General features: G+C 36.5%; 1 protein-coding gene across 1 annotated transcript; it reads right to left on the bottom strand.

Moving 5' to 3' along the window:
- Positions 1 to 25,570, bottom strand: LOC110454786 (very-long-chain 3-oxoacyl-CoA reductase-like). Its single transcript, XM_021504491.1, has 10 exons — positions 25,356 to 25,570; positions 20,264 to 20,310; positions 18,063 to 18,138; positions 12,995 to 13,105; positions 12,647 to 12,711; positions 11,344 to 11,388; positions 7,890 to 8,006; positions 7,140 to 7,205; positions 6,572 to 6,721; positions 1 to 4,397 (listed from the first exon to the last, which is right to left on the bottom strand). Exons 1-10 carry the CDS (start codon positions 25,540 to 25,542, stop codon positions 4,284 to 4,286), a joined length of 978 nt encoding a protein of 325 aa, XP_021360166.1. The 5' UTR covers positions 25,543 to 25,570; the 3' UTR covers positions 1 to 4,283.

Below are 25,570 nucleotides of genomic sequence, written 5' to 3'. Positions count from 1 at the left end.
TTCATTTCCAATTGATTTATTTCATAAATTCCCAGTGACAAATGATTTGTAGGCTATAAAGTAGCTTAATTCTTACAAACATGTAAATTTGTTTAACATGATTTATACATACCAAAACAAAAGTTGTTATAAAAGACTTGCATACAGTTGTATATCCCCATCGTGATCCTTGTAGATCTGTATACCCTGGATTTGCTGCATAAGATGTCACGTCTAATAGTAACCACATCATTTAGAACCAGTTTCACCACAAAATAATTTGACAACAAACACCTCACCATTCTTGGATATACAGTACTACACAATCACATTTTCTCAAAATTTCAACATTTAAGGTAAAGAGTAGCACTATACATATCAGTTATAATCTTAGAGAAAAGTTCTAGTCATGAGTTGTTGTATTTTTAGTGATCTCCCTTATATTTAGGAGACGAAGCAACCAAATGATTTAATTTTTGTTGGTTATGCATTTTTTAAGCTTATTTTTATTTTTCCTTCATTTTCCAGCCCATAAATGTTCATTTATAATTTGTGGACATTGGTACTGTGTAGCATTGGTATATAAAAGTCCTGAGTTCGACCTCTGAACTTTTTCTGTTATTTTCAAACATCCGAATCACAAACTGTAATTTTGCAAAAACTGTTTTGCATTATGTGCTTTTTTGCATTATGTGCTTTTTTAAGGTATAGTACTTCTTAAAAGCTTTTAAAAGACTTAAAATAAGTATTTCTAAACAGTGACAATGGTAATACTGTAGTTTAACTTATTAGTATCCATTTACTTTATAGGCAGGATTATTCAATGAATAAATGTCCAATCTCAAAAACAAGCCTTATATCGGCACTCTCCCTCTAAGGTATTACCTGTAACTATTCTAAGAACTGTCACAGTACCGTACACAATTGACTTAATTAGAAGATGTTTACTGATAATAAGTGTTTAAAAATGTTTCAGATTTAATTTACATTCATTCATCACTCCGACTCAGTACTCCTGAAATGACAAATAAGATTCATTCGATCAAACATCACCAAGAACTGATGAAATGACTATAAGAAACATGTGAAAAATGTGATTTGGGACACAAATTTGATTCTGAGGTGGCTGGGGACGGGACTAGCAGAATATCAAAATAAATATATTCTAGCATCATTCCACTTCAGAGCGTCATTATTGTGTATCTAGAGGTGTGCAATTAGGCAGCTCCATCTTCTGTCAAAGCTCAAGGACATACACTGTATATTTCAGGCAGAAATAGTCAGCTGTACTTTGAATATTACATGTACTTTGTGACAGATACAGAATAGGATGAACTGTCGATAATTCTGGCATTCATAATTTATACCACAATATTAGTTGTGGGTAAATAAAAGTTTGACTTTGTCCAGTTAAAGTTTAATATAAATAATATGACATACTTGGTACTGAAAATATATAATCTGGTCTCTCTATATTTGCTAGAACGCCCCTTCCATGAACTCCTCTCCGACTCATATAGATGTTCTCATATGAATTAATAAGGCAGTAGCCAAAAACATCTACACATACGTCTGAAATTGACATGTTTCACCACATTATGGCTAGGGTTAGTACTACATTGTATAAAAAAATTCGCTCTAAATAATAAAATATAGAGTGTTCCTTCAAAAGTGGAAAAACAACTTACAAAACTAACAAGGTTGAAAACCTAGGTACAAGTCTATGTAATAATGCTTACCGGTGATGGATTAGAATGGATTTCTAATAAGATGTTGGTCCTGAATACAAATATTCTTACATGAATTTTAAGGAATGTACTCAATGCATTGACATTTCTTCTGTAATCAGGTATGAATAAGGTATCACCTATTAATGAGCACTTGGATAGATGTACCTCTAATCAATAAAAGCAAAACAGATGATACACCTACATATGTATCAATATTGCACAATTAATGAGCTGACTGGTGTATGTTGTTCTTTCTCAAAAGATTGACATGTATTTTCCTTAACATTAAATTCTTGACCCTGGGAAACCAACATTAATGGAGGATTAGTTGTCAGTTTTGTTAATAAAGAAAATGTGTTACATTGCTAGTCTAAATATATTTCTTGCAACAAAAATACTAAAAAAAGTAGATCCCAATCACAAGCATATAATGTAACCCAAGTAAAGAAACACCAAATGACAGTTTATAGAAATTGAAACTCCCTCGAAAATTATAAAAATTGAAACTCCTTCGAAAATTATAGAAATTGAAACTCCCTCGAAAATTATAGAAATTGAAAATCCCCCGAAAAATATAGAAATTGAAAATCCCTCGTAAATTTTAGAAATTGAAAATCCCTTGAAAATTATCTTTGAGATGAACAAGGAAAATACAAAAGGTAACTAATAAGTAATAGCAAATAATTCTCTTTAAGGTGGCATGTGATTCTAGTCACATGGTGTACAGGTCTGATATCGCTGTTTCTTCATTTCATTGTAGCCTACACAGCTCACTTGATGGTGGATATACTATATCTACATGGACTACACACATGACAAAGGAACAGAGAATAGTAAACAAACTACAGAACATATCATCTTATTGTATTACTGTCTGGCACATATAAGCCAAAATTGCAGACTAGTGACAAAAACAGGTTAAAATATCCTGTTGATCGGAACACATGAAAACAAGGGTAGATCCTGAGGATTTGTTGAACTAAATACTGTTTTTGATATCAGTACATACCTTATCAAAAGGACATACCTTAATCCATTCCCAGCCATCATCATATGGTACTAATCACTATGTATACATACCGATCATAAAATGATTTTCTAATATTATCAATACACATGATTGTATAACCTGGGGTACAAAAAATTACTATACGTATATTATTCGTCATAAATGATATACATTTATTTTCTATGAATCACAGTTACAGAACTTGATAATGAAACTAATATTAAAAACCATTCTTCTTCCAAACAAACTCAGCAAAAAGTGCTGAGTTTGTATATGAACAACTAGATCTAGACTTATTGAATCTTTAACTTGTGTGTGATTGTATACAAAGAAATCCCAACATGTGGGTAACATTTTTGAAATTTATTACAAGGCTTTGCCAGCTGCGAAACTTTAAAATCCTATCCGAGGGTTGAGTTTTCTTTGCATCATCACACAGCTGGATTGATTGATTATTTTTCTCACACACTTTCCTCCCACAAAAGTTATCTGCCATCATCTAGGACAAATGAAATTGTAACATAATTTACCCTAGTTACACTACACAAAGTAATGATATGATTGTGACATTTTCAGAATAATTGCATGTGTAAGCTGTTTTTTCCCCCATGTAGGTAAAAACAGGTGAATATTTTCCCTAGCAAAAACCGAAATAGATTTGTGAAGTGTGGAGAAAATCATCCACCACCTTTGTCAAAATTTCAAACATTAATACAAAAGTATCAAAAACTAACACGTTCAAAATAAACTTCCATCCAATGTCTGTAACTGATAAGTTGAGTTTATTGATTTAAATTCACTTATTCTGTGTGTTTTTATAGCACTTGATTTGCTTCCCACAAATAAGCGTAATTTACTTGTAAGAGTTATCCCCCTTCATGTTTAAGTTGAGAGGGTATGGTTAGTTTACTATTCGTACAAATGTCTATCAGAAACCACTGAGGAATGCGTATCAAAGTTTCAGCTTCATGTCACAGCATGATTTGTCCCTTATTATTCAAACACTGCAAAAGTATGAGAGATAGACCTGAACAGTTTCAAAATGGAAAACATTCTCCTAAAAATAACTGTGATCATTACTTGGTAGGTTCATTAAGAGGCTGTACGGTGGGAATGTAAATATCTTTAGTTACACTTAGTTCTTTTTATCCATTCTGGAATAAATAAATGACCTTTAACCCTGAGGGTTAATGTTACAGGTTGGACAAACACAAAGTTAAAGTTACATGCTGAAAAAGACAGACATTTTTATGTTGCAACGGTAAGTGATACGATCAGCACCAAATGTGCAAGTACAGGTGATGTTTACAAATATAATAACATGTTAACAGTTTGATCCTTTGCAAATACAACACTGATTGAATATGGTTTAATAAATATGAACTGGTAGTCCAAACTTTGATGTTAATAGTACTAAATGTCATGGTGACATACATGTATGAAGAAGAAAATTCACCGAGTCAAATCTCTGATTACAAGTTTTCATTCACAAAAATTAAACGACAGAAGATAATCAAATAGCCAACTGGAAGTTGTGCTTAATTGGTTAAACATATTTGAAGACTCTATTCCTTCTTCTGCTGAGCAAGCTTCTTGAAGGCTCGGACTCTGGCTGTGTTCAAGATCTTGAAGGACACCATTGAAGTAAACCACAATGGTAAGGAATTGGTTAAGTACCCCTGCAAATACAAAAACAAAAAGATTATTTCTGACTGGATAATAATATAAATGATAATAATAATTTGAGGTTCTATATACCGCTTTATCACAACCTAGTTTCAAATTATTATCTGTGGTTATAGGTTTTGCAAACAGCCAATATCTTTCTCAACTCCCTGGAACTCCCTGGGGAGCGTACAGCCGGTGCTGCCATTTCGGCGCTCACAGCTAGCATTCTACAATTCTAGCACTACCAAACCACATACTCATTTACAGCTGAGTAGACTGGAACAAGCAGAGTTAAGTATCTTGCTCAAAGATACAACGCAGTGCCGTGACGCGAATCGAACTCGCAACCCTTCGGTCACGAGCCCGGCGTCCTACCACTAGACAACCGTTGATAATGCAAGAATTATGGTGAGCAGCGTTTGTGTCTGATGTTCACACATGTTTACAGTGAATAAACAATCTTTGAAGAGAACTTTTATGTACAGTCCTTTATCCAGATTAATCAAAGCTGACATTATGACAAAACTTTAAAATTGTATCTGTCTATACTTTTTATGACTTTTTCTGGCATTATGGACATCAAAGTTTACACTCCATGAAACTATTTTTCTACCGTAGAGTTGTCTCAAGATATTCTTCTGGGCATACTCCAGAGGTATTCATGAGTGACACTTCCTCTGGTGAAGAAGACTTTTTATTATGGTCATGCACCATGCCATCCTAAAAAGTCTTCTGCCTTCCTATTATATAGATTTATGGCCCTTGGTTCATTTTGGGTATGGAAGTTTGTCATTAATTTTAACTTTTGGGATTAGGGATTGCCTGATCCAAAGAAGTGCTCACAAAAAAATGACAAAAGCAGGTGACAGGAAGTATCAGATACATATGTATGTCTTGGACAAACTTTGAACAAAGGGCCCTAACTCTGTAAACCTTGATAAAATAAGACCAGATTTCATTATGCAACACTCCACCATCCCAAGAAGTACTCGCATTCAAAGTTTGTCAATAATGAATATGTAGGTATAGGCGACAGACTAGGGTATATGATATATGTCCTGTATAATAATGAATATGTAGCTATAGGCGACAGACTAGGGTATATGATATATGTCCTGTACAATTATGAATATGTAGCTTATCTGCTATAGGCGACAGACTAGGGTATATGATATATGTCCTGTACAAAAATGAATATGTAGCTATAGGCGACAGACTAGGGTATATGATATATGTTCTGTACAATAATGAATATGAAGCTATAGGCGACAGACTAGGGTATATATATGTCCTGTACAATAATGAATATGTAGCTATAGGCGACAGACTAGGGTATATGATATATGTTCTGTACAATAATGAATATGTAGCTATAGGCGACAGACTAGGGTATATATATGTCCTGTACAATAATGAATATGTAGCTATAGGTGACAGACTAGGGTATATAATATATGTTCTGTACAATAATGAATATATAGCTATAGGTGACAGACTAGGGTATATAATATATGTCCTGTACAATAATGAATATGTAGCTATAGTCGACAGACTAGGGTATATAATATATGTTCTGTACAATAATGAATATATAGCTATAGGTGACAGACTAGGGTATATAATATATGTCCTGTACAATAATGAATATGTAGCTATAGGCGACAGACTAGGGTCTATGATATATATCCTGTACAATAATGAATGTGTAGTTTACATTATGTAAGAGGGATGAGCCTGGGGCATCCCAACCCTGGCATCCCTCCCTGCTGTGTGAGGTTACATTATGTAAGATGGATGAGTCTGGGGCATCCCAACCCTGGCATCCATCCCTCCTGTGTGAGGTTACATTATGTAATAGGGATGAACCCGGGGCACCCCAACCCTGGCATCCCTCCCTGCTGTGTGAGGTTACATTATGTAATAGGGATGAACCCGGGGCACCCCAACCCTGGCATCCCTCCCTGCTGTGTGAGGTTACATTATGTAAGAGGGATGAACCCGGGGCACCCCAACCCTGGCATCCCTCCCTCCTTTGTGAGGATATATTAAAAAAGAGGGATGAGTCTGGAGCACCCCAACCCTGGCATCCCTCCCAAAATAGGCTGGGGGAATAAAATACAATTTGAACATAACAAAAAAACAGAAATTCAAACAATCTTATGTTTGTGTGTTGAAGCATTATTACCAGGAGGTTGTGGCTCCAATACCCGTTGGTACGGTTTGACACTCCAATGAGACTCAGGGCTGAACTAACAAACGTGTCGGGGTTAGGAACCATCAGACTCGCCTTCCTTATCTTACTCATCTTGGTGGTCACAAAGTTTGGCATCACTGACTGAAAAATATACAAATCAACCTTCTTCTAGCAATTGCCTGTCTGTCGTTTTGTCATTCAAGTACAATTACCTGATAGTAGATATGCAGTTCGAATTTGAGGCAAAAGTTAAAAAATATGAATTATTCAGCAATACTGATCTCCCCACTGATTGTTTTCAGTGGAATTATTACATTGTTTGAAGTACATGTAGAAATACTATAAGGGATCAATCCTAAGCAAAGAAAATACATAACAGAATATAATCATTTTATAAAAATAAATTATTTAAAATTGTGATAAAAATCTATTTGGGGAAATCTTTATTTTCCTATATAGTGCATAAATATTTTACACAGGCATTGTAATATCAGATTTGGTATCAATTTCAAGTGCAGGTAAATTAGAAGCAAATATATATATATATAAAGAAACTTACCTGGACAATAATGCCTTTTGATTCATATTCCTTCTGCATACACACAGAGAAGTAATCAACATAGGCCTGAAAATGACACATAAACAAGTGTACATGCAAGTTAATTAGTTACCATGCTATATTCTTGGATGCTTTTACATAAATGTTGATTTTTCTTACGTATGATAATCGAATTTAAGTGTTTAGATTTAAGAAGGTTACACTGCTTTATATGATTTATATACATTTGGGGTAATATACAAATCACATCAGTCCAAACAATTCAGTCCCAGGCCAGTCCAAACTATTCAGTCCCAGGCCAGTCCAAACTATTCAGTCCCAGGCCAGTCCAAACTATTCAGTCCCAGGCCAGTCCAAACTATTCAGTCCCAGGCCAGTCCAAACTATTCAGTCCCAGGCCAGTCTAAACTATCGGTCCCAGACCAGTCCAAACTATTCGGTCCCAGGCCAGTCCAAACCATTCAGTCCCATGCCCGTCCAAACTATTCAATCCCAGGCCAGTCCAAACTATTCAGTCCCATGCAAGAAAACAATTTTTTATTACTGATTACAATGGTACAAACAGTCCACAGTTTAATTTCCTTGTCTGCCACATATACAGACCACTCTCCTTCCTTGTTATTGATACAGGGGATAACAATATTTTCATATTGATGACTTTTGAATGGCATTATAATTCTTGTCTGGTCAGACCAACATTATAAGCTGTCACACAGCTGAGTGAACTGTAAGACTGTAGTGTATAAGTACCTTGGCCGCTGCGTACACACCCAGTAGGGGTGTGGGTTTCATCCCTGAAGCAGACGACAAATTGACAATAACTCCCTTCTTCTTAGCAACCATTTGTGGCATCACAATACTAGTCATCTATGTAAATGTAAAGAACAATGTTCAAACGGTTTCCACTTCAAAATATTTTCAAAATCTTTAAAAATGCATATATATATATATATATTACTTTTCTAAATCGTGTTCATGATTTTTCTTCAGGGAATAAATTTATATTCCTATTCCTACACATGTAGCTGACTTTTGTTTCAACAGTTTTGCTCAATGAACTAGATTAAAATAAAGTGACCAAATCTGTAGCTAAATTAGACTATAGGATCTTAGCTCCAGAGAGGCTTTAGACTATAGGATCTTAGCTCCAGAGAGGCTTTAGACTATAGGATCTTAGCTCCAGAGAGGCTTTAGACTATAGGATCTTAGCTCCAGAGAGGCTTTAGACTATAGGATCTTAGCTCCAGAGAGGCTTTAGACTATAGGATCTTAGCTCCAGAGAGGCTTTAGACTATAGGATCTTAGCTCCAGAGAGGCTTTAGACTATAGGATCTTAGCTCCAGAGAGGCTTTAGACTATAGGATCTTAGCTCCAGAGAGGCTTTAGACTATAGGATCTTAGCTCCAGAGAGGCTTTAGACTATAGGATCTTAGCTCCAGAGAGGCTTTAGACTATAGGATCTTAGCTCCAGAGAGGCTTTAGACTATAGGATCTTAGCTCCAGAGAGGCTTTAGACTATAGGATCTTAGCTCCAGAGAGGCTTTAGACTATAGGATCTTAGCTCCAGAGAGGCTTTAGACTATAGGATCTTAGCTCCAGAGAGGCTTTAGACTATAGGATCTTAGCTCCAGAGAGGCTTTAGACTATAGGATCTTAGCTCCAGAGAGGCTTTAGACTATAGGATCTTAGCTCCAGAGAGGCTTTAGACTATAGGATCTTAGCTCCAGAGAGGCTTTAGACTATAGGATCTTAGCTCCAGAGAGGCTTTAGACTATAGGATCTTAGCTCCAGAGAGGCTTTAGACTATAGGATCTTAGCTCCAGAGAGGCTTTAGACTATAGGATCTTAGCTCCAGAGAGGCTTTAGACTATAGGATCTTAGCTCCAGAGAGGCTTTAGACTATAGGATCTTAGCTCCAGAGAGGCTTTAGACTATAGGATCTTAGCTCCAGAGAGGCTTTAGACTATAGGATCTTAGCTCCAGAGAGGCTTTAGACTATAGGATCTTAGCTCCAGAGAGGCTTTAGACTATAGGATCTTAGCTCCAGAGAGGCTTTAGACTATAGGATCTTAGCTCCAGAGAGGCTTTAGACTATAGGATCTTAGCTCCAGAGAGGCTTTAGACTATAGGATCTTAGCTCCAGAGAGGCTTTAGACTATAGGTTCTTAGCTTCAGAGGCTTTAGACTATAGGTTCTTAGCTTCAGAGAGGCTTTAGACTATAGGATCTTAGCTTCAGAGAGGCTTAAGACTATAGAATCTTAGCTCCAGAGAGGCTTTACACTAAATTAGCTTAGCTCCAGAGAGGCTTTAGACTATAGGATCTTAGCTCCAGAGAGGCTTTAGACTATAGGATCTTAGCTCCAGAGAGGCTTTAGACTATAGGATCTTAGCTCCAGAGAGGCTTTAGACTATAGGATCTTAGCTCCAGAGAGGCTTTAGACTATAGGATCTTAGCTCCAGAGAGGCTTTAGACTATAGGATCTTAGCTCCAGAGAGGCTTTAGACTATAGGATCTTAGCTCCAGAGAGGCTTTAGACTATAGGTTCTTAGCTCCAGAGAGGCTTTAGACTATAGGATCTTAGCTCCAGAGAGGCTTTAGACTATAGGTTCTTAGCTCCAGAGAGGCTTTAGACTATAGGATCTTAGCTCCAGAGAGGCTTTAGACTATAGGTTCTTAGCTCCAGAGAGGCTTTAGACTATAGGATCTTAGCTCCAGAGAGGCTTTAGACTATAGGTTCTTAGCTTCAGAGGCTTTAGACTATAGGTTCTTAGCTTCAGAGAGGCTTTAGACTATAGGATCTTAGCTCCAGAGAGGCTTTAGACTATAGGTTCTTAGCTTCAGAGAGGCTTTAGACTATAGGATCTTAGCTCCAGAGAGGCTTTAGACTATAGGATCTTAGCTCCAAAGAGGCTTTAGACTATAGGATCTTAGCTCCAGAGAGGCTTTAGACTATAGGATCTTAGCTTCAGAGAGGCTTTAGACTATAGGTTCTTAGCTCCAGAGAGGCTTTAGACTATAGGATCTTAGCTCCAGAGAGGCTTTAGACTATAGGATCTTAGCTCCAGAGAGGCTTTAGACTATAGGATCTTAGCTCCAGAGAGGCTTTAGACTATAGGATCTTAGCTCCAGAGAGGCTTTAGACTATAGGATCTTAGCTCCAGAGAGGCTTTAGACTATAGGATCTTAGCTCCAGAGAGGCTTTAGACTATAGGATCTTAGCTCCAGAGAGGCTTTAGACTAAAGGATCTTAGCTCCAAAGAGGCTTTAGACTATAGGTTCTTAGCTCCAGAGAGGCTTTAGACTATAGGATCTTAGCTCCAAAGAGGCTTTAGACTATAGGATCTTAGCTCCAGAGAGGCTTTAGACTATAGGATCTTAGCTCCAAAGAGGCTTTAGACTATAGGTTCTTTGCTCCAGAGAGGCTTTAGACTATAGGATCTTAGCTCCAGAGAGGCTTTAGACTATAGGATCTTAGCTCCAGAGAGGCTTTAGACTATAGGATCTTAGCTCCAGAGAGGCTTTAGACTATAGGATCTTAGCTCCAGAGAGGCTTTAGACTATAGGATCTTAGCTCCAGAGAGGCTTTAGACTATAGGATCTTAGCTCCAGAGAGGCTTTAGACTATAGGATCTTAGCTCCAGAGAGGCTTTAGACTATAGGATCTTAGCTCCAGAGAGGCTTTAGACTATAGGATCTTAGCTCCAGAGAGGCTTTAGACTATAGGATCTTAGCTCCAGAGAGGCTTTAGACTATAGGATCTTAGCTCCAGAGAGGCTTTAGACTATAGGATCTTAGCTCCAGAGAGGCTTTAGACTATAGGATCTTAGCTCCAGAGAGGATTTAGACTATAGGATCTTAGCTCCAGAGAGGATTTAGACTATAGGATCTTAGCTCCAGAGAGGATTTAGACTATAGGATCTTAGCTCCAGAGAGGATTTAGACTATAGGATCTTAGCTCCAGAGAGGATTTAGACTATAGGATCTAAGCTCCAGAGTAGTGATTCTAAAATGCAAAGCAGAGATTCTTGCATGCCGGTTTGCAGAGGGTTTTTTGTCAGTAACACACACAATTTTAACAGAAAAGAAATTTCACAGCTTTGAAGTTAAGTTTGTAGCTTTGATGTTGAGGATGACTAAACTATCTCAAACTAAATGACAGATTTTATAGACAATTTATCTTTAAAACTCAGAACAGGACTTACCATGGTCACTGAGGTAATATTCACTTCTATCAAGTCAATGAATTTCTGAAAAAGAAATTGTCAAAGTTAACAAATACTTAGTAATCAGTTTTTGAAAATTAAAAATAAACAAGAAGCCCATGGGCCTTAATGGTCACCTGATATATTTAAACAGAGAGTTCATTTTGTTTGAAATATTATTCAGTGACAAAAAAACAATAAAACCACCTTATTCAATATCTAGCATACAGATTTAAGACTAAAAAGTATTTGAAACTAGCACCTCTGATTCTTAACAAGGAAAATGAAGAAATGTTAGCACACTGACTCCTTTGGGCACCACCCTACAGCCCTTGGGGGGGTAGGGCTGGCTCAAAATTTTCAAAGTATCAAACTGTCAACTCAGGGTTATTATTCCAATCAAGTTATATTCATTAACATGTAATATTCAAAGTATCATTTGCCATTATAAACCATAATAAATTTTGCCCCTCCCCCCCTCCTTCCCCAGGGGGTTAACGTGAGACCCTAGGGTCATAAACCTTAAGACCCTTCCATCTATGATAGTGTTTGATTCTACCATATCTGGGTCTTTGAGAAGATTTCTTTTTGAAATTTCAGTCAATTCAACCCTTTTTGGCTCCACCCATCAGCCCCGGGGGGTCAGTCAGGGCTCATATGTGCATACCATCAAACTGCTATCCAATACTGATAATGCTAACCCAAATTGAATTACCTCCAATGAAAATTAAACAGATGTTGGTCCAAAATGTGATTTCCCTATATAAACTATAGTAAAGTTTACCCCCTCCCCAGGGGGAAACGTGAGACCCCAGGGTCAAGAAATTCACAATTTTGGTAAAGCACCTTAAGACCCTTCCATCTATGAAGAGTATTTGATTCTACCATATCTGGGTCTTGAGAAGAAGATTTTTGAAATTTTAGTCAATTTGACCCTTTTTGGCCCCGCCCCTGGCGGCCGGGGACTAAACAGGCAACTATGTTTGTTGACCTTTGGCCATGGAAGGTTTCTGCAAAATTTCATTGAAATTGGTTCAGGGGTTTTGGAGAAGAAGTCGAAAATGTAAATTGTTTACGGACGTACGACGGACAAAAGGCGATCGCAATAGGTCACTTGAGACCTTGTCTCAGGTGACCTAAGATTGTTTTGTCAAAACTCCATTTTTGAACTTACATAAAACTGGCAATATTTTGATAAAGTATCCCTTGACTATAGCCTACTGCTGTAGGTTAGAGGTTAGTTCACACCTAACCAGAGTTATAAATATATAAAGTAGAACTTCAGCATTAAATGACACTTTACCTGGTCTCTGTCGGGAACCTCGTGTAGGTATGCAGGGAACTCATAACCAAGGCCCACATTGTTAACTGGAAATAAATATAAAACAAAGAAGAATATTAACAGAGGGAGGACATCCAAGAAAATATACAAGAGATAAAGGTAAAACATACAGGTATGGGAAACACTAGATAACTCTGGCATTTTATATATATTTATGTAGAAAAGTGTACAGTCTTCACTAATTTTGTCTTTTTAGATTTTTGTTATGCATAAACAAATAATCAATCTTCAAATAAATATGTTTAATGATAAATATGTGTTTATTCAAAATTTTACTTCAAGTCTAAAACCAGAGAAATGGAAACTAACTCAGCACTCCGATGTCTATTCCCTCTAGTCCTTTACGAATGCCTGGATAGATGGTCGCTCCCTGGGAGAAGTCGGCCACTATAATCTTAGTCTTCACTCCGAACCTGGATTCTAACAAATAAATAAAACATAAGATTTATTTTAAAACTAACTAGAACTAAGTAAGTCAAAGGATAATTCAAACATCCTCTGCTTATTCATATGTAAGTGTACCCTCCCTGAACAAAACGATTACATGGAAACTATTTTATGCTGGAAACTATTTTATGCTGATGCAGAACTACAACAGATATTGCTCATTTGTACAAGGTTTATGGTAAACCTCCAGTCACATCAAACAAAATTAAATATAGACATAATGTACTGTGAATCCAGTTCAAATTACACGATATTACGGTTGCTGAAATAAAGTTTAAACAGTTCGAGTCAACATTGGCAAAGATACATGACAATGAATGTAAAGTTGGTCTGGTACATGTTGTAAGTTAAGGAGTACATGCATGTAGTCGACTTGTGACAAGATTTTTAACAAGAGGCCCAATGGGCCTGCATCGCTCACCTGGTATTAATCTAACACTTTTAACCTTAAAAGTGATCTAAAATAAAGCTACTGTCAAAATATCAGTATTTATGACTATAAGACAGTACAGAACCTGTTAAAATATTTTAAAACATTTAACCCCTGAGACCTTGAAAGTCGAACAAGGTCATTATGTTGGACAAACGTTATAGCCCTTCATCTCAGCATGCAACTTACAAAATATCACCACCCTAGACTTTTTGTTTATTGAGATTAGGTCATTTAAATGTTCATACATATTTGACTAAATGTGACCTTGAAAGTTGGTCAAGGCAATTCAAACAAGAGGTCCATTGGACCTGTATCGCTCACCTGGTTTTATATGTAAGTCATTACAAATGAACGCATTTTAAGTACATCTTTATATGAAATTTCCTCAAAACCAGACAAGATCTATGTTCTAACCCAACTTGGACCACAATATCTGACTTTCAACTAATCAGGGGCCTCCATTGAGTTGCCATGTTAACAGATTTTGAAATAAGTAATATGTCTTATTACAGGGTTTAATTAGACAATACTTAAATTTTCATTCAACTATAACTTTTATAAACCTAGAAACCATTTTTTAACAATTTATGAAAACTACACCATAGTGGAAACACTTACACAACAGATTGTAATTTACAATGGGAAAGTACAACGTTCAATTTGCTAGGGATAGACTATGATGTAGACTTACACAGAATTACAAAACTGAATTTTGATAAAAAAAAATACAAAACTAAAATCTCTTATAGCATCATGGAATAGACTAGTACTTACACCAATAGGTAAAATATTGGTTATTAAAACATACTTATATCACAGTTTAACCATTTATTTACTGTAAATTTGCGCGTATAGTGCACACTTTTTTGGGTAAATATTGTCATGTCAAAAAGGGGGTGCGCACTATACGCAGGAACAAGTCATTCTTGGGTTATCGTTCTCGAGTTTCTGGTCCGCCATATTGGATTATAATTACCTCCCTTCAAATAGTTTTATTTTGAGTCGTCGGTCATATATGATAAGATTGAAGATTAAAATAACAACAAAGAATGAAATTTTTTGGCAACACAATTTTCACCTTCTTTAATTAAATGATTAAAATCGGTAATCTGTGGTCATGACTGCTGATTTGGCGACAAACACTAGCTGGTCACGTAACATTTTTACAGGTACAGTGTAAGTTGACCGGAGGGCATACCGCCTGATCCCGAACAATAGGCTTGGTTTCAGCCATGCTTCAGCGAAAATTATCGACACTTCTCAACATGTGCCGTGGCGTGAAGTCCCACTGCACTGTTAGAACTACAGACTGATTTGACCGTAAAGGGATTATAAAAATTATGTATATACTAGAAGCGTGGACATTCAACACATCCCCTTCAAATTTACTCGAAGAAATAAATAAAAGGAGAATACACTATTTTTATGATGCTTCATTATATTTAAATAATTAACGAGGTTATCGATCACGTCAACATGAAAGTGAGCCGGGAAAAAAATGCACACTAGGCCTAGCGATTTGGTAAACAAACAAACCAGAACTAACATAGAACGGAGCCTATAATTGAAACACTACATTTTCGTAATTATGAGAAAACCGCTGAGATGTCGAACATAGGTTGATCGGCGATTCTCTGGCATCGGAATTAGCTACACTTTCTTCGTTTGTTTTGTGCAGGATTCGTCCACCAAGCGGTACGGAGGGCTTGTTGACTCCAATCAATCGTTAATTAATCAGTGTTATAAACACCAAGCTACCTTTGATGCTACTTTTCCAGTTTGATACCGTTTATTTTTAGGATTTTGTTCAAAAAAATAAAAATCATTTTATTTTCATTTTTATTTTCAAATCTGACCCCAAAAACGTACCTGCGCACTATACCCGAGTGCTCATTTATTATACCCGCAAATTTACGGGTATAGCACTACCAAATCCTGATGAAACATATATAAGAAAAATTAATAGTATACTGTATGAATTTTTGTGGAATGGTAAACCAGATAAAATAAAGAGAGATGTGATAATTAAAAGTTATGAAGAAGGTGGTCTGAAAATGATACATTTAAAATCTTTTATAACAGCTCTTAAAGCAACATGGATTAAAGACGGGTATATAAAGAAGAAGGAAATTGGGCTCTTATCTTAGAAACTTATTTTGATAAAGAAACATTAGCTAACTGTGGGCTTGAAAAATTGAAAGAAGAATCAAAATGATGTAGTAACCTCTTTTGGAAAGATGTCTTAGAAGCATGGTACAATACTATTATCTCTAGCAATATGTATATACAATACCAATATACGTGAAATCCCTGTGGTTCAATAGTGAAATTAAAATTGACAGAAAATTGACATTAAAAAATTCATGGTTTAATTAAAAAGGGAGTTCAATTTGTATATAACGTTATTAACCAGGATGGATCACTCTACCACTGTGAAGAATTTCAAGAAAAATATAACATAATTATTAATCTTTTGACATACCAAGGCCTAAAGAATGCTGTGCATCATTTTATAAGATAAAATCATCACATTTTTACTTCAGAAAAATCTTTAAGTTAATACTTAGAAATAGTAAAGGAGCACAAGACATATATTTAATATTAATAAAAAATAATGTTAAATCTACTGCTCAAAAGAAAATGGATCTTAAATGATAATATAGATGAAGAAACATGGAAAAAAATATTCGAATGTCCTTTTAAAACCACCACCAACTCCAAACTACAGTGGCTACAGTACAGAATAAACCACAGAATCCTCATTACAAACACATTTTTATTCAAAATTGGCAAATCACACAATAACCTTTGCACTTTCTGTAAAATTAACCCTGAAACAATAGTTCATATGCTATGGGATTGCGAAACAGTTGATAGGCTTATTCATTGACGAGCTGAAAACAAATATTTTAACTAAAAACCTTACACTAAGATTTGATAAACAAGAATTCATTTTTGGTAAACACACATATAACCATACAAAGTTTTATATAGAAAACATCATAATACTACTTATAAAACAATACATATATAAAACTAAATGCCTAGAAATAGACCTTAATCTGACTAGTCTCAAAAAACTTTGAATTAAAAGCACAAAAGATCCTTGTATCTAAACAGAATAAATTAATAAATAAGGATGAGTTAAACCATCAAATAAATAACTGGATGCAATTATAATATGACTTAATATGACATATTTGTTCTATACATATATACATCTATTGTACTTTATCGTCTCCTCACTGTAATAATAATCATCAAATTTTTCATACATTTTAATTCGCCAGGCTTAAGTTAAAATAAAATTACCTAGGATTGCTCCCCCATCCCCTGTAATGTTTTGTTTTTGTTTTTGTTTTTGTTGTTGATGTTTTTTTCTGTTTCAGTTTATTTGGTTTTGCTCTTGTGTGTTTGATGTCATAGGTTTATATATATTGTTTTTGCATCGGTGTCTCAGTGTATGTCTTTATGTATGTACATGGCATTGGCATTTTTTTAATATCTGCTTATGATATCAGATGAAAATGATGACATAGGATAATGATGGCTGATGATGAGGAGGAGGATGTAAGACAATGATGATGATGATGATGATGATGATGATGATGTCTGATGATGATGATGTTAAGAATAATGTCAGGATGATGGTGATAGTGATGATGATGACAGATGATGATGATGTTGATGAATGATGATGAGGAAGAGTGTAAAAAGTTTACAAAATTATTTAAAACTTTATAGACACCTTTGTTAAATATGTATGAACAATCATGTACTTATGAACAATGTCATATGTGTTTTGTCTTGTAAAAAAAAAGAAGAAAAAAAAGAAAAAGACAATTAAAAAAAAAAAATACACCATAGAATATGACAATCTAGCTGTACCATTTCTTAGGACTGCAGGGGTCAAATCAACCTCATTCAATTGAGAAATGTTTGTTCTCACTCAATAATGTTTTCAACCAAATTTTGTACAATCCACTCAGGCAATTAGGGGGTATTAGCGTCTTAAAGCAAAATATTAGATAATTTTCCTCTTTGGGGCCTGGCCTTCCTAGCCCCAGGGGTTGAACCAGTCTCATTTATTTAGGACATGATTGTCCTCCCCAAATGAAGTTTCAGAGCAAATTTGGTCAAAATCGTCTCTGGTTTTTAGTAGGAGATGTGTTTTAAAGCAAAATTTTAGCTAAGTTCCCCTTCAGGGCCCGCGCCCCTGGCCTCAGGGTTCAAACCAACCTCATGTATATAAAAAATGATTGCCCTCCCCTCCTGATGCTTCAGACTTAATTTTTCCCTTTGGGGCCCCGGCCTTCCTAGCCCCAGGGGTTGCTATAACAGATTGATCATGAACTACTAACTCCGGAGATGTCTAGAAAAGTTTCAATCTATAAACAGATAAAGGCATGACCCCAGTACACCTCCTGTCGGTCATCCTGGTGGAGCAGGGGAGGTTTAATTAGTAGCAATTTGATTTCCATTTGTGATTTTACTTACCAATATCACCGGCCAATGTAAGTAGCTTTGATTCAGTTCTACTGATTAAAACAATGTCCATCCCCTTCTGAGCCAACTACAAAGATATAAGTAATGCATGCCTGACATTTGATACCAGCTGTTTAAACAATTAATGAAACAAGAGGCCCAATTGGCCTGAATCGCTCACCTGGTATTAATCTCACACTTGTAATCTTAAAAGTGAACTAATGTACAGCAACAGGCAAAATACTGGTGTTCAATTCATTAGAATCTATTAAATGATTTAAACATATGGCACCTGTGACCTTGAAAGTTGAACAAGGACATTTGTTGAACAGAGTTTATAGCCTTCTGTCCCAGCATGCTTCTGGCCAATTATCATTACCCTGGACCTTTTGAATATTCAGAACAAGTCATTTAATGATTTAAATATATTTGATCCCTTTGACCTTGAATCTGAGCGAAGGTCATTCATTTGAACAAACTTGGAAGCCTTTCATCCCAGCATGCTACAGGCCTAATATCAGTACCCTGGGCATTTTGGTTATTGAGAAAAAGTTGTTTGAAAATGTTTAAGACATTTGAACCATGTGACCTTGAAAGTTGATCAAGGTCATTCATTTGAACAAACTTGGTAGTCCTTCATCCCAGCATGCTACAGGCTCAATTTCAGTACCCTGGGCCTTTTGGTTATTCAAAAGAAGTTGTTTGAAGATTTTACAACATTTGACCCTTGTGACCTTGAAAGTGGATCAAGGTAATCAATTTGAACAAACTTGGTAGCCCTTCATCCCAGCATGCTACAGGCCCAAAATCAGTACCCTGGGCCTTTTGGTTATTAAGAATACGTTGTTTGAGGATTTTAAGACATTTGACCCATGTGACCTTGAAAGTGGGTCAAGATCATTCATTTGAACAAACTTGGTAGCCCTACAGGCCCAATATCAGTACCCTGGGCCTTTCGGTTATTGAGAAAAAGTTGTTTGAAAACTTTGAAGAGTTGCTATGTTTCCCCTATTGGGCCCCGCCCCTCAGGCCCCTAGGGGGCCAGACCCACGGTTTATACAAAATTGGATCCCCTTTACCCAAGGATGGTCTGACGTTCCATACAGAAGAAGGATTTTAAAGAATTTGCTATATTGGGGCACCCATCATGCCCCTGGGGGGCCAGACGGACGATGGACGCTGCAGTATGGCATAAGCTCACCATGGTCCTTTGGACCAAGTGAGTTAAAAAATCAACCTACCTACCCTTGTTTTTTTTGCGCATGCAACCCTAAACAGACAAAAAAGAATTGGGCCTAAGTTGTTAATGCAATAGAGCAAGTCAAAAAGTGACTCTGGGCTATTTCCATGTTGATCACTAATGCCTTGTTATAGAATAGAAAGATGTAACCTTATCACCCTTAATTGGTACACTATTTAAAATTTTGCCGTCGGCTAAACTCGAACATCTTATATTTAATTACAATTTGTATCATTCCAACTGATCTCAAACATTGCATAAGCTTTCTGTGATATATATATACCAGGTGAATATGATTAAATAACAGACATTAAGTTAGTTTCCACATGCAGCTGATAATTTGATGATTTTCTCTGGCATACCTGAATATACTCATAAATTTTTTGATTTTATACCAGTGCAGTCTAAAAGGAAAACTGCCAGACAATGCATTACATAGCAATTTCCTTTTTTTATTATCGGACAATCCAATCGTGTCATTTTTTATTCATTTTTTTATTATTGGAAAACAAAAATCAGGCCTAGAAGCTATAGTTCTCGCAGCTACTTCACGGTCATATTAAATAAATGCCATACAACAATGGACTATATGTTGTCACGGTGACCACTGTTTGTACAGCTGAAACCTGTTGTGAACATTCAACTTTGAATGTTAATTACGTCTTCATTTCTATCAAAACTCAACTATATTCTAAATGAACTATTAACATATTGTGCAACATGAATTGTGGGGAACTGTTTGTGTAATCATCAGGTTTTGAAAAAAGACAAACTTTCATCAGAGTTTTTTTCTTTTCTTTCTTTAAATATCCTTCCCTGATGATTACCTAAAAAGTTCCTATTTGATTGCTTCAATAACGTTAACATGGAACTTACCAGAAAATCTCTTTGGAAATGGGGTCTGTTTGGTAAGGGGGAAATGTATACATATATAAATTTGAACTTTCACTCTGCCTTGGGCTGAATATTTTACCTGCTCTGTGTAGGCTTTTCCTATACCATCGGTACAGCCAGTTACAACTAAAATAAACAAAAGTTTATAATAAAAAATATACTCATTTCCTATACCAACTGTACATGTACAGCCAGTTATAACTAAAACAGTTTTATGTATGGTACTAATTAAAACCCAGTCAAAACATTTATCTTCTCATTTTAATTACATAACAATGAAATAGACAAGTGAGGTGCATACCAAAGATCTGACTGTTCCTCTACCTGGGAAGTGTTCCATATCTTCCATATAACATTCAAGTGAGGGTACTCCGAAAATAAAAGTCGGAAACACAGCTGTTACCGCAAAACAAAAATACTTATACACCTCGAGCTCTAGCACACAGGCAAGAATTCACATTTGTATGTATTTACATTAACCAGATAGCACAGGCCAGTCATAGCCCTTTTTGAAAACAACTTAAAGCTGATTTAATGTTATACATAGTATGTAGAGCGTCTGACTAGGAGTGTGGGATCTTGGGTTCGATCACCTGTGGAAGCACAAGTGGCAGACCCAGGGGTGTTTGTTGCCCTAGTTGCCCGAGCAACAACCTTTTTTCTGTGTCCAAAAATAATCTGGACTTAGGTTTTTGAAGATTTACCTCTTTTTCATATGTGATTTTTTTCTAAAATCTACCATCCTGTGAACTATGATTTTCTATGGCAAGCAGCAGTTTGAATATCTATATATGCCTAAGGGTGCAGTTGTCCAAACAAGGAGTCCACTACTTATACTCTAAACAATAGGGGATTAATCCTCTTTTGTTTATATATTAGTAGGGTCTCCAGTCAGGTCAGTGATGAAGGCTTGATTGATTGATTGATTGATAGGTTTTACGTCCGCTTTACTACCGGATGTATCGGTTATCCAGCAGACGAAGAACAGAAAGGAAAAAGAGTAGATGGGATAAAGTATGGAGTAAAGTGTAGAAGAGGGGGATAGATTAGATAAAGAGCCGTCTATCCTATATATATTAACTGTCTAGTTTTTGTGAGACGACTCCTATGCCTAATAATGCCTTAACCTAACACTCATTGTGAAGCATCACCAATTCTGGACCGGAAGTGAGGTACTGTGCCGCCGTCAGCCCCATCAGCCCCGCCTATGTTTATGAATTTTGGTTTATGTATAAAATTTGGAAGTCCTTCTAAATATCTTAATAAAGAGACCCTACCTTTAAAATTTTGAATAAATTTTTCCTATTCTCTGAGTCGGCGTGTACGCGCCTGCTCTTTTTCGAAAAACCCAAAGGGATTTTTTCCGTGCGAAATTGGACAGTTCTCACACGGGCCACCATTTATAGTCCAATCCGACGGACTGGTTGTTAGTGATAAGTGTCATGCATGTGCTGAGTTGTTGTTGTTTTTTTTGTTGTCCGTTCCTTGAATTCCTTTCTTCATCATTCTTCACTGAGTATATACTTGACTGAACTTATACCAATGTCATCTTTCTTAAATACCTCGACTTGTCTTTCACTTAATTCTGCTCCTCGTTCCGACATTTCTAGTTTTTAGTGTATAATGTGATTATCAGTATGGGAAAAGATGAAACACATGGGGAGGGGAGGGGGGAGAATTAATGCTAGGATTTGGATATAGAATGGTTGGGAGTTGGGGGGGAGGGGGGTTGGAGGTTTGAAAGAGGTGCTGGGTGTTAGAAATGTGCTGATTGATGTATGGGCTTTTTCAGATGTTAGTTGTATGGACCGGGTTGGTTATAACACAATTATACTTTATTTACTTCAATTCAACACCACTCCCCAACCCATCCCCCTGCAGCTATCCTATAACAATCGAGCGCGTAATCGTGGTTTTTATTTGTTATTATCTTGTGTGATTGGATACTGATGTTATTACACTATTCACTGAGTCAGATAAACAGATACTGTTTTTTAGTTATTCGTTTATGCCGTTTTTCCTACCTAACCAATAGGTCCATGTGGCACTGTTGGCCTCCCTCCTTTACCCGCGCTCCGAATGAGCGAGAGGACCTATTTTACGGGTCGTATTATACAGTTTATAGTGGTAATACATTTTTATCCTGGTTTATATCCACCGATTAAGCTTTGCTCAGTCTAAAAACGGCGAACCGCTTCAGAATGTACATCGCTCCCCGGCGGTATATATATATGTATTCATGTGTATGTGTACATGTATACATATATATATAATGTTGTTAAATTCGATTAGCCATAGGATTGCTGTGGGGTGGCTGACTCGTCCCTTCTTACAAACAAATGGAACAACCCGCAAAATCTACCATCCTGTGAACTATGATTTTCGATGGCAAGCAGCAGTTTGAATATCTATATATGTCTAAGGGTGCAGTTGCCCAAACAAGGAGTCCACTACTTATACTGTAACTCTAAACAATAGGGGATTACTCCTCTTTTGTTTATATATAAGTAGGGTCTCCAGTCAGGTCAGTGATGAAGGCTCAATGGACCGTCTACCTATACTAATCATATTGTTCTAATGTCACGGTGTGATCACCCTGTCCGTTGAGAGAGGGTAAAACCATCTGTTGGAATTAGGTAACTATGTTAATTGTTATTTCCAAGGTAGAGTCCATTTCATGATAGATAAACCTGTATTTTCACCTGTGGTTTCATGTACACATGATCACCAGGAGTGATTTATTATACCTGTTAAAAAATGTAAATTTCAAAAATTTCAAGGCATTAAAGCATCCACCTTAGCATCACGTTATCAGGTGAATAATAACCAATGTTAGCATAAAAGCCTGGCATGTATATATGTATATCCTTTTTAACAGGTGTTGCCCTTGTACATATGCATGCATACAAATTCACAATAAAAGACAAACAGTCAAATCATAATTCATATTTATGACAAAATAAATCAATATTTAATTGTCAAAATGCTCGCCTAAACTACATGCACATGAAAGGCATGACACAAACATCAACATTTTAATCAAAAACCTACATTTTTCCCATTGTTTCTGTTTCAGAGAATTTGTTAACACTTGATCCGCTCGGCCATCATAAAATATAAATAATCTATGTTATAAAATATAACCTGGAATAATACTGCAAACTCAGAAAACTATTCTATGCCTTATTCAATGGAAACAAATTCTAGCTTTCTACGCTTGGCAGTGCTTGAACAAGTTTAGTATTACATCTTCAGAAAAAAATCACCTCGCTCTGCTCGGCAGGGAAATTATAATTGTCACAATCTCAGAAATAATGGAAGTTCTATATATATTGTTTGGTGCCATAGGGTAGTATACATGTACAACCGGCATGACAATTATTATTTATTAGCTTTTTTGAGTCTTTTTCTGAGTTTAAAATTTTGGGCAACACCCAAAATTAATTCCTGGGTCCGCCCCTGCACACTACATATATATGTATCTTGATTGATTGATAGGTTTTACGTCCGCTTCACTACTGAGTACGGTAAACCTTCGGTCAGTTCGAACAAAATTAAATAAATATTGATGAACCTGTTCGGATTATACAAAATTATGCTTCAGAAAAATAAGCGTGAGTTCGAACTATCGGCAAAAATTTCGGCAAAGTGCAAATCAAGTCACAAACATATACCCGACATATTTTCTTCACCGGAGTATACCTCTATATATCCAATGTAAGGTGATACGTAACAACGACGGCCTGGCATAGAACAATGGCACATTTATAAATGGGTAAAATGATAGTATATTATTTAATTCAATGTTAATTGATCATTAAACTTTCTTCATTTCGTGATTATTATGATCGTTATTGCGAAGCAGAGGCCCTTGTGTAGGCCCCGAAACAGTACACGTTTCATTTGTGACACAAAAGTTGAGACTACCTAGCTTGTATCAGAGACCTAAATATTGAGTCTCTGCGTGGTTAGGTTTTATTTGAATCAGAAACTATTGTATATATTATTTCGTAATGAATGGTCCGTTTAATAAATTGAAAACATAGTCTACATAACCTGTTGCGTTTACAAAGCGCTACTGTACAGTAAATATAGGTCTATATGTTAGTAAAATTAGGTCAGAACATCAACATGTCTGCTTTAAATTATAAGTGATATAGTCCTAATACCGACCAAACTTTATTTGACACCTTCAAAATTACCCATCGCTAATTGGGACACCTGTGGATTGTTTGGACTTTGACATGAATGCTAATCACGTCACTCACCATGGCTGGGCGGCCGATTCCTACCGCGACATCGTGTCCTGCCCTACCTGGTGTGAGGCACACGTTTACAGGTAATACCTTGATTGGCAATAATTAAGGGATGTCTGGTCGCAATAAAATAATCAAAATGCTTAGTTAACACTGTATTTGACAACACACGGGCGATTTTTTAGCGTACAGCCATACAGCGTGACATCAGTTCGTACTGATCGCATGTTATTTATACATTGTCGGGGCCTAAGTTGAAATTGGCTGTCTCGTGCACGATGTATTTTCCAAACAATGTAAAAAAAATGAATCAACGCTAAAATCTGTGACATATATTTATGGTTTGTCTGTCTCAGCTGTACTGCAATGCTCACACATACAACCCATTACCCTAAACGTGTCTGTTGATCAAAGTATTGGCATTTTTCCGGGGCCGATCGCAGCGAGATTTCAATGGAGTTTGCCGAAAAAAAATCTTACTTTACGTTTTCATTTGACAAGTTCGGACTATCCGAAATAAGGTCAATCAGAGTTTGAACTATCACAAGCTAGAAAATTATTGTTTTTATTGAAAAAAATACGTGTTCGAACTATCCGCCGATTCGAACCGACCGGAGGTTTACCGTAGTTCGATTATGAACTTATCAGGCAGAGCTCTTTCCTGTTACAAATAGTGTAATGTGGCCCTTCGTTGTGGCAGGGAGTTAGAATCTGGGTTATTGTGGTCTTCGGGGGCAAACGAAACGTTGTAAATCTACTGTAAGTCTTGTCTGACAATATGCTTTGTCCTGCTTGTGCCGGAAATCCTGGACGACGTAGCACAGCGAATAATTTCCTTGTTCAAGCGACAGAGTACTGCCACTATTGGGACGAATTGTAAATACAAATATGGTTAAGGGGGACGAGTTGTCTTACCTGCCCACGCCCCTGTCTTCTTTAAGTCCACGCTAAGTCCGAGTGGTTTGGCCAGAACAAAACATTTCAATCCTGATAAAATGGAATACGCTAGTTTGAAGGCTACGTATGATATTGCCACAGCCCCGGCTGCTGCATACCACTCCATGTTCTTGCCAAGCACACTTTGAACCCAGGAGGACGCCATTTTGTTTTGTTTGCCAGGTGACCATATC

The sequence above is a fragment of the Mizuhopecten yessoensis genome, unplaced genomic scaffold (assembly GCF_002113885.1).
Source record: "Mizuhopecten yessoensis strain PY_sf001 unplaced genomic scaffold, ASM211388v2 scaffold8065, whole genome shotgun sequence".
Taxonomy (NCBI): domain Eukaryota; kingdom Metazoa; phylum Mollusca; class Bivalvia; order Pectinida; family Pectinidae; genus Mizuhopecten; species Mizuhopecten yessoensis.
This window is presented reverse-complemented; position numbering and strand designations above follow the sequence as displayed.

Coding starts and splice junctions, on each gene's coding strand:
- LOC110454786 (XM_021504491.1), bottom strand. CDS start 25,542: ATGGCGTCCTCCTGGGTTCAAAGTGTGCTTGGCAAGAACATGGAGTGG. Junction 13,106..18,062: donor TACATTGGCCGGTGATATTG/GTAAGTAAAATC, acceptor TTTATTTGTTAG/AATCCAGGTTCGGAGTGAAG. Junction 8,007..11,343: donor ATATTACCTCAGTGACCATG/GTAAGTCCTGTT, acceptor ACATTTACATAG/ATGACTAGTATTGTGATGCC.